The sequence below is a fragment of the Camelina sativa genome, chromosome 2 (assembly GCF_000633955.1).
Source record: "Camelina sativa cultivar DH55 chromosome 2, Cs, whole genome shotgun sequence".
NCBI classification, from domain to species: domain Eukaryota; kingdom Viridiplantae; phylum Streptophyta; class Magnoliopsida; order Brassicales; family Brassicaceae; genus Camelina; species Camelina sativa.
The window spans coordinates 27753063-27770036 of NC_025686.1; the positions used below are offsets into that span (position 1 = coordinate 27753063).

General features: G+C 33.7%; 5 protein-coding genes and 1 non-coding gene across 6 annotated transcripts; 3 read left to right on the forward strand and 3 right to left on the reverse strand.

Moving 5' to 3' along the window:
* Positions 712-792, reverse strand: TRNAL-AAG. Its single transcript has one exon. It is a non-coding gene; the product is annotated as a tRNA-Leu (tRNA).
* Positions 1025-2876, reverse strand: LOC104743239. The gene is made up of 3 exons (XM_010464349.1): positions 2696-2876; positions 2183-2473; positions 1025-1378 (listed from the first exon to the last, which is right to left on the reverse strand). Exons 1-3 carry the CDS (start codon positions 2711-2713, stop codon positions 1331-1333), a joined length of 357 nt encoding a protein of 118 aa, XP_010462651.1. The 5' UTR covers positions 2714-2876; the 3' UTR covers positions 1025-1330.
* LOC104743248 (ABC transporter F family member 5) lies at positions 4533-7431 on the forward strand. Its single transcript, XM_010464357.2, has 7 exons — positions 4533-5369; positions 5460-5801; positions 5946-6086; positions 6183-6362; positions 6466-6723; positions 6824-6952; positions 7041-7431. Exons 1-7 carry the CDS (start codon positions 4533-4535, stop codon positions 7191-7193), a joined length of 2040 nt encoding a protein of 679 aa, XP_010462659.1. The 3' UTR covers positions 7194-7431.
* Positions 8869-10825, forward strand: LOC104743258 (probable 20S rRNA accumulation protein 4). The gene is made up of 6 exons (XM_010464365.2): positions 8869-9054; positions 9151-9237; positions 9335-9432; positions 9541-10071; positions 10167-10374; positions 10465-10825. The coding sequence occupies exons 1-6, from the start codon at positions 8962-8964 to the stop codon at positions 10567-10569; spliced, it is 1122 nt and encodes a 373-aa protein (XP_010462667.1). The 5' UTR covers positions 8869-8961; the 3' UTR covers positions 10570-10825.
* Positions 10990-11575, forward strand: LOC104743277. The gene is made up of 2 exons (XM_010464382.1): positions 10990-11268; positions 11351-11575. The coding sequence occupies exons 1-2, from the start codon at positions 11024-11026 to the stop codon at positions 11550-11552; spliced, it is 447 nt and encodes a 148-aa protein (XP_010462684.1). The 5' UTR covers positions 10990-11023; the 3' UTR covers positions 11553-11575.
* LOC104743268 (uncharacterized protein At5g64816-like) lies at positions 11582-12592 on the reverse strand. Its single transcript, XM_010464374.2, has 2 exons — positions 12500-12592; positions 11582-12081 (listed from the first exon to the last, which is right to left on the reverse strand). The coding sequence occupies exon 2, from the start codon at positions 12072-12074 to the stop codon at positions 11676-11678; it is 399 nt and encodes a 132-aa protein (XP_010462676.1). The 5' UTR covers positions 12075-12081; positions 12500-12592; the 3' UTR covers positions 11582-11675.

The following is a 16974-nucleotide window of genomic DNA, read 5'->3' on the forward strand; positions in this document are numbered from 1 at the left end:
AAGCTTATAATTTGAGATTACCGGATGAAAAAACTAGAAATATAATTAAAAAGATATAGATATCTATCTTTTTTTTTTTGACGATGATATAGATATCTATCTAGACAAACACATATACAATATGTGCCATATATGATGGCATATTAAGGGGGGTGTATTCAAACCATGATTTTAGAGAATTTGATGGGATTTAGAAAATTTAGAATTTTGATAGATTTTAGGGAAGTTCATATAATTTTCTGTAAAATTCTTTCAAATCCCACATAAAACCGTGAGATTTGGATTTTTATATTTTTAACTAAACAAATCCTCCAAAATCCTCCAGAATCCTAAAAATTATTAAAATCCTAATCCACAAAACTGTTTTGAATAACAGTGGTTTTAAAGTAGATTTTTAAATCATCAGTTCAATAACAAATGATTTTAATGGATTTTTAAGTAGATTTTTAAATCATCAGTTCAATAACAGTTGATTTTAATAGAATTTTTAAAATCCATGATTGAATAACATAGAATTTGTAAATTTCACACAAATCACTTAAAATGTCAAGTTATACACCCCCCTAAATCTCAAGCGTATCCTTAGTAAAAATTTGTTTATTGATCAAAATAATCTAATAATTTACGTTTTGTCACTTCCAACTGTGGAGCTAGTTATCAGTTTCCATGACATTAATGGGGAAAATACAGGTTAAAAAAAAAAAAGAGAATTGTTGACAGTGGGATTTGAACCCACGCCCTTTCGGACCAGAACCTTAATCTGGCGCCTTAGACCAACTCGGCCATATCAACTTTGTTACTCTTATTCCACTTTGCACAAAATTAAAGCATTAGAAACGAACAAGGCCGATTCCATGCCATATGTGATTTTTGGCTAGGCCATCTTGTACATCGAATTAAATGAGAGTTATATAAAACCCAACCTTCAATTTTTTAGGTTTTGTGTTACAACTCCGACAGGTTGATTGTATTAAACTTATCTTGTGTATTCCATTGTCAGATGCAAACACACACCATTTGAATATTTCTAGTAACCACCACACGTTTTGCTTTTATTACTATATCTGATATATCACAAATCTGCCCTATATTACACAATAATGAAAATGATCAGTTGTCTAAATAAACCAAACAAAATTACAGGAAAAAAGTATATATTACTACACTTCACATTTTAGAAAACATAATTAGATTAAAGAGTAAACAACAGACAAATTTTGATTGATGCATCCGAAGTAACATAAGTGAAAAAGGTGTCACTACCATTTCTCATTTCTCGTCTTCGAATCATTGTCATTATTATCATAATAAATAAGAAAACACCCTTTAGTTAAGCTTTAACGCAGCAGTTGAAGCAGCTGAAGATTCCTCTCCTCGTCTGTTCCAAGTCATTTACACGTAAAAGTTAGAATGTCGTATCTAAAAGTAAATATAATTTATATTTATGTCAGTTCACATGGTAGGTACATAAATAAAGGATTATGCTTTACTCTGATTGAAAGAAAGAAACCATTACAACTACTAGCAAAAAGAAGAAGCAAATCCCTTTTTTTGTAGGGTAATGATGTACTATAAGTCCATAATTTATGCATTATTGATGTGATCCTCTAGCAATATAATCATAAATCCTATCCAATCAAGTTCCAAATCCAATACAAACTCAAGTTGTGAAGTTTGGTGGGGGTGTATATAATAAATTTCATGTGTAGTCATAAAAAGCAATAAAAGCAACCAACTTGACCAAACATTGAAGGACCACATTTTACCCAATTGCTACAATGTTAGATTCCAAAACCTAATCAACCCAAGAAGGTACACATCAGATGAACACACATCTAAACTCAACAAACACTAGCATCCTATTCCTCAAAGACAAAGTGAATCTTACAATGGATATTCATAACTGTAAGACATAACTATATAAGTGCAATCAAAATATACGTTTCAAAGTCTGGTGTGGGTATGAGCATGAACAACTAACTATAAGAAACAATGTGTGATCTACCCATTTTGCCAGAAACAACCAATATAAAGACTACAAAAAGTTAGATGTCATATCCTAACCAAGTCAAAACACCTACCTACCTACCGGTTTCAATGAACACAGAAAGCTTATACACCAATTCATAAACAAAACCAACAATCAAGAGACAATGAATACTTTAAGGAACAAGAAACTTACAGAAGGAGAATGTGGGCGTTGGTGAGAGAAGACATTGTGGTTGTTGTTGTCGTTGTCACTGTGAACGGTGGTGAGCTTCTTAGAAGGCTTGGTAGTTTCAACAGGGGGTTGATTATGAAAAGGGTTAATGAGTTCTTCATCATTGCCAAGACTAGCTCGAGAAGCATCTCTCTTGTTGAGTTTCCTCATCTCTCTGATCTTAGAGAAATCCATTGAGTAATCAGGAATTGGTCCTCCTTTTTGATCCCAATCTCCAAACTGTGGTACTGATAACCATGGCGAGTTCTTGTTCTGTAAAATTTAATAACTTTTCATTTTCAAGAACCATAAATAACAACTCGAAAAAAATCACTTGGAAGACACACAAATAAAGGTTCTTTTCTTCTTATCCATATAACCTCACAGATTCACAGACTAATTGATCATGAAACACTTAACTTTTAACTGGAAAAACACACAAAAGATTGATTTATGCAAGAAAAAAAAGATAATGGGTTTGAGAGAGATAGGAACCTCTTTTCGATCTTCCATGTGATTCTTCTTTTAAGTCTGGGGAGGGAGAAGAGGTTTGAGAAGATCTTAAGGAGAGGAAGATGGTGAAGGGATACAGAGACCAAATATATAAAAAAGCAGCTAAAGAGAAAAAGTAAGCTACAAACAAAATTAATACAGCAAAGTAACAGGTCGATTGGGTGATACGATTTTATACACCCACACTGTCTGTACACAATGTTTTTTTTTTTTTGTATTTTTGCTTCGGAAAAGGTTAGTTTTTTTCGAACTAATTACAATCAATGCCATTCGTTCGGACACGCACACACGCTTAAATCCGCGTCAGCTTTGCTTTTTCTACGAAATGACGTCGTTTTATAGATTTGGTACTTGTAGATCAATAGTCTAACCTAATTCGTATTGATAAATACTTTGTTACTGATGTAACTAAACATAAGTTTAGGGGTTAAGATTTGAAGGCCGGCAACTACTTTTATTAAATTTTAATCTGATTTCTAATAGATTAAAGGAATTAAGCGAGTTTGTGTTTGAATATGATTAGTTTAACTTTCAATTTTTATTTTTTTTGTTCCTAGAGAGCACTAGTGAAATACACATACTCCACTACTAAACAAACAAAATTCTCTCGTCATCTGTTGACCACAAAAACGAAAAAAAAAACATATCGTATTGTTTGTTTTTGGGTTGTCAAATAAAATCAAACCTCGCCGACTACAAGTGCTATACTGATATAGATATCGTTAGTGAATCTTGTATCCCATCCTTTTAATATCATCTAAAATAAGTACGACTTTGCTTCGTCAACTAAACTATATGGGTTATTAAGTATTATTAGCAATCCGAATTATATATATAGTCATGGAGGCGATTAACATAAATACATTTCTAATCATCATTTTAGACCAAACTTGAAACTGCCAAACTATTTATTAGTCTTTGATAGAAAAACAGAACATAAAAATCCCTCAACGACAAAAAAAAAAAAAAAAAGAGCCCAACTTGTTGCGTGTGGCCACGTGGCGTGATGACATCCACAAAGAAACTGACGTGGCCTATGATATAGTTCGGCGCGTGGCACATTATGAGAAGTGTCTGTTAATTCAAAGGAGTTTATGTGAACCACAGAGAGATGACTTCCTTCATCGGATATTGTTATCTTCAAACTTCAACCTTCTCTTCTTCCGCACCACAAAATTTAGATTCCTTCGTTTTTTTTCTTTTCTTTAGTTTGTCTTTTTTCTTCTTTATTGACTTGTTGTAATAATAATAAGTAAACGTTGCAATGCATGTGGTATAGAACTCATAGTTAATAAAAACGAATATTCCGATTTGTAGTTAGTTATACATAAACCAGCTCAAAGATGATAATCATCTTGTATAACTAGACAAAATATGGGTGGTTTTCATTCAAACAAATTTGTGGTTTTCATTAGAGAACAAAAAAAACGAAAGTACTATGAGTTCATCATACATTATTAGATTTTGTTTATCATTAAAAAAAAACAATAATAATATTGGTTTTTGTTATCCTAATATCCTCTATTGATTTTTATTTTATGATAAGGATATTATATTTGGAATACAGAGCAAAAAAAAAAACTATAATAATAAGAAAACAAAAGACGAAACTACAAAAAATCACAAAAAACAAATAAAAATAAAAATCTCTTGGCTCACACTCAAACGCGAATAGAGAGAGCAAAACTCTTATCAAAGCGCTCTCTCCCTCGAGAGAGTTCTTCTTACTCTGCTGCTGCTTCTTCATCAGTAGAGCGAGACGAGCTTACTCAAACAAATCCACACCATTTCTATCTCTATCTGAGTTACTTCATAAAAGATGGGTTTCACAACGAATCTCCATAGCCTCAACCTCCGTTCAACTTTCTTCACCGGACTCCGTCCTTGTCCATCCCCAAAATCCAATTTCATCAAAATCTCTTCCCTTTCAAACCCTAAACGCTCAAACCCCACCACCATCATCAAATCCCAAGTCTCCACCATCACCATCGAAACCTCCGTTAAAGACCGTCAAGACGAAATCGAATCCCTTTTCTCCAAGCAAACCACCGAACACGACTCCGATCGAAAACGCAACGGCAAGAATTCTAAAAACGGAGCTTCTGGGATCTCTTCAGGTGTCAAACTCGAGAACATTCGAAAGACCTACAAAGGCGTGACGGTGCTTAAAGATGTAACCTGGGAAGTTAAAAAGGGAGAAAAAGTAGGGTTAGTTGGTGTTAACGGAGCTGGGAAGACAACTCAGCTTAGGATTATCACTGGTCAAGAGGAGCCTGATTCAGGTAATGTTATCAAGGCCAAACCCAATATGAAAGTAGCTTTCTTGAGCCAAGAGTTTGAAGTTTCGATGAGCAAGACGGTTAGGGAAGAGTTTATGAGTGCTTTTAAGGAAGAGATGGAGATTACTGATAAGCTTGAGAAAGTTCAGAAGGCTATTGAAGAGTCTGTTGATGATTTGGATCTTATGGGGAGGTTATTAGATGAATTTGATTTGTTGCAGAGACGTGCTCAGGCTGTGAATTTAGATTCTGTTGATGCTAAGATTAGTAAGCTGATGCCTGAGTTGGGGTTTGCTTCTGAGGATGCTGATAGGCTTGTTGCTTCTTTTAGTGGTGGATGGCAAATGAGAATGTCACTTGGAAAGATTTTGCTTCAGGTAGTTTTGATTCTTAAAGCTTTATCCTTTTTTAATTTTGGTTGAAGAATTAAGCTAATGTGTATTGTGTGTGTGTTTCTATGTGAGTAGGATCCAGATTTGTTACTACTTGATGAGCCGACTAATCATTTGGATCTTGATACTATTGAGTGGCTTGAAGGTTATTTGCAAAAGCAGGAAGTGCCTATGGTTATTATTTCACATGACAGAGCCTTTCTTGATCAGTTGTGTACCAAAATTGTGGAAACTGAGATGGGTGTGTCTAGGACATTCGAGGGTAATTACTCTCAGTATGTAATTTCAAAGGCAGAGTGGATCGAAACTCAGAATGCAGCTTGGGAAAAGCAGCAGAAAGAGATCGATTCAACAAAGGACTTGATTGCAAGGCTTGGTGCAGGTGCCAGATCTGGCCGTGCTTCTACTGCAGAAAAGGTTAGCCAAGAAAAAAGAATGCTTATTTGATTGCTGCGGCTTGACATTAGTTGAAGTGTTTATAGAATTCTAGCTTGTTCTTTTATCTATGAATTAGCTTCAGACGGTTAAGCTTATGTTTCCCTTTTGTGTGGTTTATAACAGAAACTAGAGAAGCTTCAAGAACAGGAGCTAATAGAGAAGCCATTTCAGCGGAAGCAGATGAAAATCAGGTTTCCAGAGCGTGGAACAAGTGGAAGATCGGTAGTCAATGTTAAAAACATTGATTTTGGTTTCGAGGATAAGGTGAGTTACTGTTAGAGTCGAACTCATGACAATAGGATGAATCCTTTATTGCTCGTGTTTGACCCTGTGAATAACTGTGTATTGTTGCAAAACCAGATGCTATTCAAGAAGGCTAATCTAGCAATAGAGAGAGGAGAGAAAATCGCCATTATTGGGCCTAATGGGTGTGGGAAAAGTACGTTATTGAAGCTTATTATGGGTTTAGAGAAGCCTATGAAAGGTGAAGTTATTCTTGGAGAGCACAATGTACTGCCAAACTACTTTGAACAGAATCAGGTCTGTTCTCACTTGCTCAATCAATTAAAGACCTAAACAATTGGAGACAGGTTTACTCATTTTATTGACATGATCTGGTCGTTGTTTTTTTTCTTTTTGCTAGGCTGAGGTCCTTGATTTGGATAAAACAGTGCTTGAAACAGTTTGTGAAGCGGCAGAAGACTGGAGAAGTGATGATATAAAAGGTCTTCTTGGACGCTGCAACTTCAAAGCAGACATGCTTGATCGAAAGGTCTCTCTTTTAAGCGGTGGTGAGAAAGCGCGTCTTGCTTTCTGCAAATTCATGGTGACGCCATCAACTTTACTCGTTTTGGACGAACCAACCAATCACTTAGACATTCCTTCAAAAGAAATGCTCGAGGTTAGGCTTCTCTACTTACTTAAGATTCGTTGGATACAGTGATAATTAATCATATTGGACCTGGATAGAAGCTAATAATCTGGATCGTCTTATGAATCAGGAAGCGATAAACGAGTACCAAGGCACAGTCATCGCGGTCTCTCACGATCGATACTTCATTAAACAAATCGTTAACAGAGTCATAGAAGTCGAAGATGGTTGTTTAGAAGACTATGCAGGCGACTACAATGTATGCACACTTTGGATTGCACTCTCTACTTTTTTTACTAATAGAAATTGATCTCTGTATAACTTTGTGAATGTGTGAATGTTCTCAGTATTACCTGGAGAAGAATCTTGATGCTAGAGCAAAAGAGCTGGAGAGAGAAGCAGAGCTAGAAGAGAAAGCTCCAAAAGTGAAGACAAAGTCAAAGATGTCAAAAGCTGAGAAAGAAGCGAGGAAGAAGCAGAAGATGCAAGCGTTTCAATAGGCAAAACAGAAGTCAAAAGCTAGCAAGAACTCCAAGAGATGGAACTGAATGAAGTCAGATTTATAAACAAGGCTTCTTCTTACAGTTTCACAAGATCTTTTTATTGTGGGAATGTATATACAGAATGATACTTTAGAAATGCAGAGAGTATTAAATGTTTCTAAAACACTTTAGCCCCATTGGGTAAAAATATGAAACTTTATTGTCTCAAAACTGTAGTAGACACTGCTGAACCAAACATGTATTTCGAGCCAAGTAAACTGTCTGGTTTAATTAAACTATTTTGTTCGATACGAAACCGGAAAAACCGGTTATCTTAGAACCCGAATCGGGTTCTACCACTCACTCTTCATCATCCATCGGTATGGTTGTTTCAAACATCGAATTCAATAAACCTCGTAAGAAAATTTCTGGTCTGCTTTGATCGAAGAACTGTAATCATGGTCGGAACTCTTTTGGGGTTACCATGGCAATGGGCAGAAGAGGAGCTTGAGTCTTCTGATCACTACAAAACAAAAATCGGCGGTCTTCCGGTAGTAACTTGCAATACAGTCCTTCGAGATTACTAACGTTAATATTGGTGGCAGAGTTAAAGCGAACCGTTAATGATCACAAAAGTAACTTGCAGGATATCTGTACTTATTTTAACTAAACGTATTATTTTTAATTTTAGTTTTGTATGTATTCTTAGTTACTAAAATAATCTTACTAAAGTTTTTGCAATTTTTTTTTGTAGTAAGCACTTGTAATTTTTGATGATACATTTAATTACATGATTACTAATGCACATTCAATTACATTTGTCTTTGTTTCCCTAACGCTATTTCTATTTATTTTCTAAACTTTTCTCGACCTTTACCACCGTTACTAAAGTTGGACACTAACTTAAGGCTCTAACCAAAAAGAAAATATAGCAAAATTAACAGATCTATTAATTTGTAATTTCGTAAGATTTATTAAAACGTTGATATTAAATTATGAAATGAGGCAAAGGAATCAAAGATAGGATTTTAGGACATAAAAAAAAGTAAGGTCAACATGTCTATTACTTAATCACAAAGATGAGAAATCTAAAATTAGAACCGACATAAGCCACACAAGCGGCTGCTTATGGCCATTTATAGAACAAAATATTGGTGATTGGTGTGAATATTTTGTACATTCTATACATTTTAATGTATTATTTTCTGAATTTTTTTGTGTAGTTTTATGTATTTTGAAGCTCTGAATATTTATTATTTTGTGAATTCAAAAAAATTATAATATTTTGTAGGGTTATAAAGTAATTCAAACAAATGTTTGTTTATTACAGAATGATACTTTTAGAAATGCAGAGAGTATTACTGTTTCTAAAACACTTGAGCCCCATTGGGTAAAATATGAAACTTTATTGTCTCAAAACTGTTCTAGAGGTTGGTCAGTTTAAACCGTCTATTTTCTCCTGTGAACCAAGATATATTTCGATTGAGCCAAGTAAACCGTCTATTTTCTCATGTGAACCGAATATATATTTCGATTGAGCCAAGTAAACCGTCTAGTGATCATATTGCAAACCCGTTCGGTTTAATTAAGCTATTTTGTTCGATTTAAAACCGGAAAAACTCAAATTACATGAAAATCCGGTTATCTTAGAACCCTAACCGGATTCTACACTTCTCTAATTCTCTTCATCATCATCGGTCTTGTGGTTGTTTCAAACATCCAATTCGATAAACCTCGTAGGAAAGTTTTTGGTCTGCGTTGATCATCATCGAAGAAGAACTGTAATATGGTTGGAACTCTTCTGGGGTTACCAGGTCAATGGGCAGAAGAGGAGCTTGAGTCTTCTGATCACTACACAACAAAAATCGGCGGCGTTCCGGTAGTAACACCTTCCTAGTACCTCTCTGTATAATCTCTTCTTTCATAAAAGTTTCATATCTTTTTATTCTGATTACTGAACGAAGTGTAATTTTAGGATTGGCCGCCAATACCCGATGATGCACTGAGACCAGAACTACTCAATTGCTGTTCATGTGGAAGCAAACTTTCTCTCGTAGCTCAGGTTTGTGTTCAAATCACAAAGCTTTACTCTTTTTTGGGTTTCTCTGGTAGCTCAGGTTTGTGTTTAGATTATGGTGTATTACTTTCTCTGCATTTAGGTGTATGCCCCAATCTCAACTGAGAATTCAGACATCCAAGAGCGTACGCTCTATATATTTGGTTGCTTGATGCCTAAATGTGGAACTTCTGAGCTAAGGTTTATTCTTTAACTTCTTTATGATTCTGTGATCACTTGTCAAATGGTTGCCCAACATTGTGGTTTTGGTTATGTGAGAATGACCAATGTGTTACTTAATGTTTTCAGCTGGAGAGCTTTTAGCATTCATAAATCTATAAAAGAGAAAGAATCAAGTGAGTTAGCAGATTTGCCTGTTGTTGCCTCACCACAAGATTCAGCTACTAAAACTCATTGGTTAGATGATGATGATGATGAGGAAGATTTTGACTTTGAGAGTTTAGCTAAGGCGATTGCAGAGGCTTCTACTACTGTTGCTTCCAATTCGAAGAAACAGAAGAGTTCAGGGACTAAAGCAAAGCCTTCACCTTCAAAACCTGAAACAAGAGTTGCGCATCAAATCAAACTTGAGACTGGTCCTGTGGTTCCGTGCTTTTACATGTATACAAAAGAAGAGATCGCCTCAAAAGAAGTTGATCGTTTCTCGTTGAATTATTCGTCTCTGTCTATTAAGGATAGAGAAAACGGTAACAATGCTGAGAGTGAATCTGATGAAGCGTGGGAGGATGAGAAATATGAATATGACAAAGCTCTCAATGCAGATAGGACTTATCTTAAGTTCAAAAAACGGCTAGATGCAAACCCGGAACAATGTTTCAGGTAACTCAGTATTATGTGGTGGAATAATCTATAACTTTCAATCTTCAGTATCTTCCTTAATGAACATTGGTCTTGTAAATGTTTGGAATGGTCAGGTACTCGTATGGCGGTAAGCCGATACTGGCCACTGAAGACTTGAAATCTCCAGATAAGTGCAGGAACTGCGACTCTCCAAGGCACTTTGAGATGCAACTCATGTCTCCACTACTATTTTTTTTACATGAAGGTGTTGTTGATAAAGTGCTTAAGCAATCATTGGATAATTGGGATTGGATGACACTTATTGTCTACACTTGTTCCAAGGTATTATTCTTATAGGATCTTCTCACTTATTCCAATGAATTAAAGTAATTTTCATGAGCATAGCTTAATAATGTTAACTATTATTTGTAGAGCTGCGCAAACGCTGTGGATGGTGACTGGGTTGTTGCTGAGGAGTACATAGCAGTACAGTATGAGAAACCGATGAATCTCGATCATGCTAGCTTCTTCAAATGAAAACTTTCCCCTGGCGAGTCTTTTGATTGGTTGAGAAGATGTTGCTGAAGTGATTATAGCTAAGAATCAAAAGTCAAATGCGCCATGGATACATCTTCTTCAGCTGTTTCAGGACAGAGGTTCCCATAAGGAGCTGCTCAATACACATTTTTTTGGTCTATTTATATGCGAGACAGATGCTAAATCTTATTTTTGTAAAATGATAGTCTATGTAAATGTTAAGTTTTTAAGACAAATGGATTAGTTTTCGATTTAATTTTCTTGAAAGTCAAATGTAGGTGTTACGCAAGAACCGTTCAAACCAAAAAATGTGCTCTGCTTCTTTTGATGCGAGAAACATGGCGCCAACTCTGTCTCTCATCTCTCTCTCTTTCTTCCTTCTCTCTGTTCTATCAATTTTCTTTTGGCCCTCTTCTTGATTTCTCTGAGGCTTCTCAACTGATAAATAGACGACATGAATGAATCCAGAAGAAATATATTCGGTTTCTCATTCTTCATCTTTATCATCATCATAATCTTGATCTTCAAGGTTTCTGCGGATGGAGTAGAAAGCGATGGTGCGGCAACGAAAGAAGAGAAACCGTCACTAATAAAGACCATATGTGGGACTTTTGGTAAGAAATTTCCTCCGAGTTCTTGGGAACTGATTCAAGGTGCGATGCAGAAGATCCAGATGAAGCTTTACCCTCCAAATCTAGAGTAAACAAACAAACATATTCATATCCTATAGTCTAGGAATTTGCCTGGTTCTTTTAGCTCATGTGTTGTTTTCTTATGACAGTTTCAGAAGCAACAGTGACAAAAGCAAGAGAGAGGAAGAAGACAAAGGAGAGAAAGTGAAAGAAGCAGCAACTAGGACTCTGGAAGTAAGCAAAGAAGCCATTGAAGAGTCTGCAAAAATAGCAGGAGATGTTGTAGGTGAAGTAGCTCAGAAAACAGCTGAGAAAGTTACAAAACAAACCTCCTCACATGATGAAATGTAATCAAAATCATCCACCAAGATTGCTGCTCATAATGTTATTATACCTTATAAAAACTTCAGACTCAAAATACCATTTCCATTTCAAAAGGTAACAACAACAACAACAAATCAAATCCTTCCAAATTCAAGAAAAACGAGAGGAGGAAGAAGAGGAAGAAGAAGAGAGCTTAAGACATTCACTTTGACATCTCCTTAGACAAATGTCATTCCAATTAGCAACTTGATGCTGGTTAACGCAAACAGTTCGAGCACAAGCATCAGAGCAAGCGTCAAGCTCAGATACACCGCAGACAGTAACACAAGTGTCAGGAATGGGATCTTTAGAGAAAGCGCCAACTTTCTTAAGCATTCTTTTAGAAGTGCAAACTCTTTCACAGACAAAGATTTCATCAGAGCTCTTCTCTCTTCCTCTAGCACTCTTAATCCTCTCTTCATCTCCACGTCTCTTCTTTATCCTCCATGCTTGACCTGCAACTAGTGCAGGTACTGCTGCTCCTATCAGTGACCACCACACCTCCACCATTGTTTCTCTGTTAAAAAGACTTGAACTTTGCATTACAAACAAAACTGATCACAAACACAAATTATAAAACGAAAGCTTGTCTTTTTAACAATCTGGCATCGTCGTAATTGAATTTAAAAATTCAATTTTTCCTTCTGAGGAAAACCCAATTGCCAAGACTTTCAAATTCGAAACAGAAACGGAAATCGAAATCTTAATCGGACACAGAATGTAATAAACAGCAAGAGGAACATACAGATTTAACAAGTTACTGAAACATGAGATCTCACTATTCCAAGGGTTTAGGGGTTTTGCACGACGAGAACGAGAGATATAAATTAGGGTTTTTTTTTACAGCTGACTGTAGCAACACAGAATCTAAAGGGTTCAAAGAGAAGAAGATTCCATGGAATTGGAACTACGAGGGTACTAATAAGATTACATACCTTCCCTTCCTTGCCGTCGTCTCTCGATGCTATGAAGTTGTTGTAACTCTGTAACTCTTATCTCCATAACATTCCAAGGGAATTAAAAAGTTTCTTTCGTTTTCAAATTAATTAATATTTCAATTTAAATTAATAGTATATAACAAAATTTCGTATTTATTGTTTGTAATGTGGATATGGAATTTAAACATCAAATTTGGGTATGCAGTGAATCAGTGATACAAAAATAAAATTACTAGAGATTGTAAAAGTTCATCCATGTTAGTAATTTCGTAATGCTTGATTCTACCAAGTCTAGTCAATATATTATAGTATGATTTTATAATAATTAACATAACATTCTCAAGTTATATCTATACTATTAGAAGGGAAGCATTTTTAATAAGTAGACATAGATTAAGAGATTATTACAATCAAATGCCATTGAAAACTGAATAGGGATAAATATAAATAAGAAACCAAACAGATATAATTAATAAGAAATTTTGTAGCCAAACAGATAACATATCAAAATCGGAAGCAAACAATATCTAAACAAATCTACCCATCTAATTAGCACGTCAAACTTTAATAATTCCTTTATTATATTGTTACGATTAAGGAAATTCAATCTTAGAATATCTTCTATTAATGATAATCTAAAGAATCATTATAAAATTTATATCCCTTAACATTAGCACCTACCATAACAATTATGAGGAAGCGTTAAAACAAAATACTTCGACCATATCTTTCACCTACCATTTTTAAAAAAAAAGAAAATAATTAATGATAATTCCAAAATTTATCATAATAATAATTTTGCAATCTTAATAAAATATATCTAAATCCAAGTTTTTTTGGCAATTCGAATGTAATACGTTACTATTGTTTAGAAATATTGCACCGGATCCTGCATATTCTTTTCATTGAGTACATATGGCTATAAATATAGAAACATCCTAAAAGTTTAACATATATAGCACCCCACTATTAAAACCATTCACAAAAGCATATACTTTTGAAATCACAATAGTTGCAAATGCTATTCATAAGTCTTGCTATGACCAAACCTTTTAAAACAAGTTGGAGGTTCAAGTGAAAATAATGCACACATAGAAAATCAGACACGGGGAAACCATAGAGATGAATTTACCCGATGTGTCTCTGTAAGTCACTTAATTTTTTTAAAAATATGTTTTGTTGGCAAGTATTATATTTAGTTATGACTAAACTATGTTTACTAATTATGATTTACGTTACCGAAGGATCGACTATCACATCCTTGACAATTTAAGAAAGTATATTAACCTGTTTCCTCACAGAACCATTTCAGAAGTTTTGGAAGCAACTAAGGTAATGACCAATGTATGGATATTACGTCAAGTATGTTTCTATTACTTATATTTTATAGAAGGATCATGCAAACTAATAGCATGTTTAAATCTTTCTTTTAGGAGGGGAAGTATAAGATCTGCATGTGTACCACCTATTCGATTGACATGGATTTTGGTTCTTATTACTTTGCCTCCAACTATACAAGACGACCTTTAAGGTGCCAAAAACTATGTTAGCATTATAAACAATTATTCTGTGAATGAAACTTTGTGTTTTTTTTTAATTCCAAACTAAATTAATTACGTGAGGAATTGATTTCAAAGCTAAAATTTTTATTATGTTTGCAATACATAAGTGCAGGTTTATAAGTAAGAAGATCACTCTATGAAAAAAATAGTAAGAATATTGTGGTATGGCTATTTTGGGACAGAGAACCCTTCCCATCCCATGTATGTCATGTTTTGGTATCTTATAACTTTGGTTTTTAATACCCATTTAAGATTATATGTTTTAGTTCAACAGATAAAAAATTATTCTGAAAGAGATTCAGACTCGCGTATCTTTAGTTTGCGTTCATCAAATTTTTGAATGTTTGAAATAATAATCGCTTTAGATCGACGTGATGCGAACCCAGATAACGTGTAAACTGAATTAGTGATAAACTAGATTTCTTTAAATATATATTCTAGGCTTAAACACAAATATTAAAAGAGAAGCATTTTTCATAATGTAAGCATAAATTTTGAGATTATTACATTCCATTGGATTTAGTTTTAGGAAAAAAAATAAAATAAAAGATCAATTGGTTAACCAGGGAGATTCCTATTCGGATTGTGATTAATGTGACTAAGAGAATGTATAAATATATAACTTTGGAATGAAATATATTTGAGTATTTTAAAAATTGTACAGAGTTTTAGACTATCAAAACATAAAATAATCTCTTATCCAATCTCTTAAGACATATTTTATAGATAATTTTTTTTTTAATTAAAATACATGTTACCTACGGATTTTGCAAATTCAAAACGGCGAATGCAGACATTGCTCCTATTGTTTTTATGTGAAGAGTTTTCCATAAGTAAAAAAATAGCAAAACCATTATAAGGTAAGCCTATCAATGTGGGTTTGTCACACTATACAATTTTAAGGTCACCGAGTTGAGGAATTTTAATCATTATGGCAGGATTTATTCAATTTGATAGATAATTTTGAGAAATATAAAGAAAATTTGTGTAATATCCACTAATTTGTAAAAGTTAAATTTCCAAACAAAAAGTACATGAAATGCGAGTATCCCATATGAATCTTCTACCTATTTCTTTATCTGTTATACTAAAATATACAATTTCAAATGGGTAAAGTATTATTAAAGTCACGGTTATAAAATAGAATAAACATGACGTATATGGCACGTGACGGTTTTTCTGTTCAGATATAAACATTCTATTTTCATCTTATTTTTTTAATTGTAGTTGTTTATACTTTTCCTCTAAAAAAATATATATATAATCATTCTTTTTGTCTAGAAAACAAAAACATATCAAATGCTATAATGATACAAGTTTAGATTATAAATGTTACTAATATTCGTTAAAAATATGTTTATAAACATTATCCCGCATATACGTAATATATTGCAAATTTGATAATAACCGTAATTTTTGAAATCAATTCCGCACGTATGTGCGGGTCCAATTCTAGTAAATAGGTAAAATATAGTGTTTTTAGTAGAAACCAATAATTACAATATTTTATTGTAACGTATTTTAGTAGTTAACATATCTTCTTATAATAATTAACATAAACATTGAGAATATATGTTTACGATCTAAGGACCCCCATAGTGGCATATACAAAGATGAAATATTCTGGTTTAACATGTGATGAAAGCGACGTCATCATAATCCAGTACCAATAGGTGCCTTATTCTATTATTATCAGTATCACTATTTTAATCTTATTGAATAATTTGACACGTCTTCATACCCATTAGTTGTTATGATCATAATAATGTTCATGACAATTAAACAGAATATACAATACTCTTGTGTTTGTGGGTAAGAGTTTTCAAAATTAGAACGGTAATGATAATTTGTTACATTAATTTAACCTCTGTCCTTGGGGGTTTTAATCATTTGTAGGTGACAAATATTCTATGTTCATTTTGAAATGGTATGGGTATAGTATATATTCTTTGTACGATTTCAAACGACCATTGAACATTTTTCAAAATGTGAACATAAAAAAATTGACCGGTTAAGTTTAATCAACCGGTTAAGACAGATTTGGTCGGTTTAGAAAAAATTGATCAGTTAAATTTGATCGTCGATGATTAAAGGAAATCAAACACAAACCCTAAAACCACGAATCGAAGAATCATGGCGATTCTCATTCGATTTTCTCTAGTTAAACATGTGTTCTTGAGCAATCGATCTACTTGCCCCAAACCATCATTTCCTTCTAATCTGACTCTTCCCAAACCATCATTTCCTTCCAATCTGACTCTTACGGCGGCGACGGCGGCGAATGTCAAATTCAGGTGTCGTTCAAGGTCCCTTACTTAATCACAAATATGGGAAATCTAAAATTAGAACCGACATAAGCCACACAAGCGGCTGCTTATGGCCATTTATAGAACAAAATATTGGTGATCGGTGTGAACATTTTGTACATTCTATACATTTTAATGCATTATTTTCTGAATTTTTTTGTGTAGTTTTTTGAATTTTGAAGTTCTAAATATTTATTATTTTGTGAATTCACAAAAAATTGTAATATTTTGTAGGGTTATAAAGTATTTCAAACAAATGTTTGTTTATTTTAAATATATTTGTATTTCTAAGAGTAGTGATAATCTTTTAAAATATTTGTTCATATTTTTTGATTGATTCAAGTATGATATGCTGGAAATAGCTATTTTTCTACTAACTGGACCATAGTATATTTCTGTTTTACTATCAAATAGTTAGCTATAGGCTATCAAATGGGCCTTATCATGATGATCAAATACATTTATGCAATTAGTATATCTTTATGATTTTGTTTTCAATTATCAATTTATACTAAATAAATAGTATCAAATTTAAAAAATATGAAGCCTAATTTGATATTGTAACTGAATGTGCGTTATCGAATATATAGATATCGAATTATAA

Excerpts from the sequence above, each read along its gene's own strand:
- LOC104743239 (XM_010464349.1), bottom strand. Across the intron at positions 1,379-2,182 it reads AACGCCCACATTCTCCTTCT|ACGAGGAGAGGAATCTTCAG; the intron begins GTAAGTTTCTTG and ends GACTTGGAACAG.
- LOC104743248 (XM_010464357.2), top strand. The coding sequence starts at position 4,533 with ATGGGTTTCACAACGAATCTCCATAGCCTCAACCTCCGTTCAACTTTC. Across the intron at positions 5,802-5,945 it reads GTGCTTCTACTGCAGAAAAG|AAACTAGAGAAGCTTCAAGA; the intron begins GTTAGCCAAGAA and ends GGTTTATAACAG. Across the intron at positions 6,087-6,182 it reads ATTTTGGTTTCGAGGATAAG|ATGCTATTCAAGAAGGCTAA; the intron begins GTGAGTTACTGT and ends TTGCAAAACCAG.
- LOC104743258 (XM_010464365.2), top strand. The coding sequence starts at position 8,962 with ATGGTTGGAACTCTTCTGGGGTTACCAGGTCAATGGGCAGAAGAGGAG. Across the intron at positions 9,055-9,150 it reads CAAAAATCGGCGGCGTTCCG|GATTGGCCGCCAATACCCGA; the intron begins GTAGTAACACCT and ends GTGTAATTTTAG. Across the intron at positions 9,433-9,540 it reads TGTGGAACTTCTGAGCTAAG|CTGGAGAGCTTTTAGCATTC; the intron begins GTTTATTCTTTA and ends TAATGTTTTCAG.
- LOC104743277 (XM_010464382.1), top strand. The coding sequence starts at position 11,024 with ATGAATGAATCCAGAAGAAATATATTCGGTTTCTCATTCTTCATCTTT. Across the intron at positions 11,269-11,350 it reads CTTTACCCTCCAAATCTAGA|TTTCAGAAGCAACAGTGACA; the intron begins GTAAACAAACAA and ends TTCTTATGACAG.
- LOC104743268 (XM_010464374.2), bottom strand. The coding sequence starts at position 12,074 with ATGGTGGAGGTGTGGTGGTCACTGATAGGAGCAGCAGTACCTGCACTA.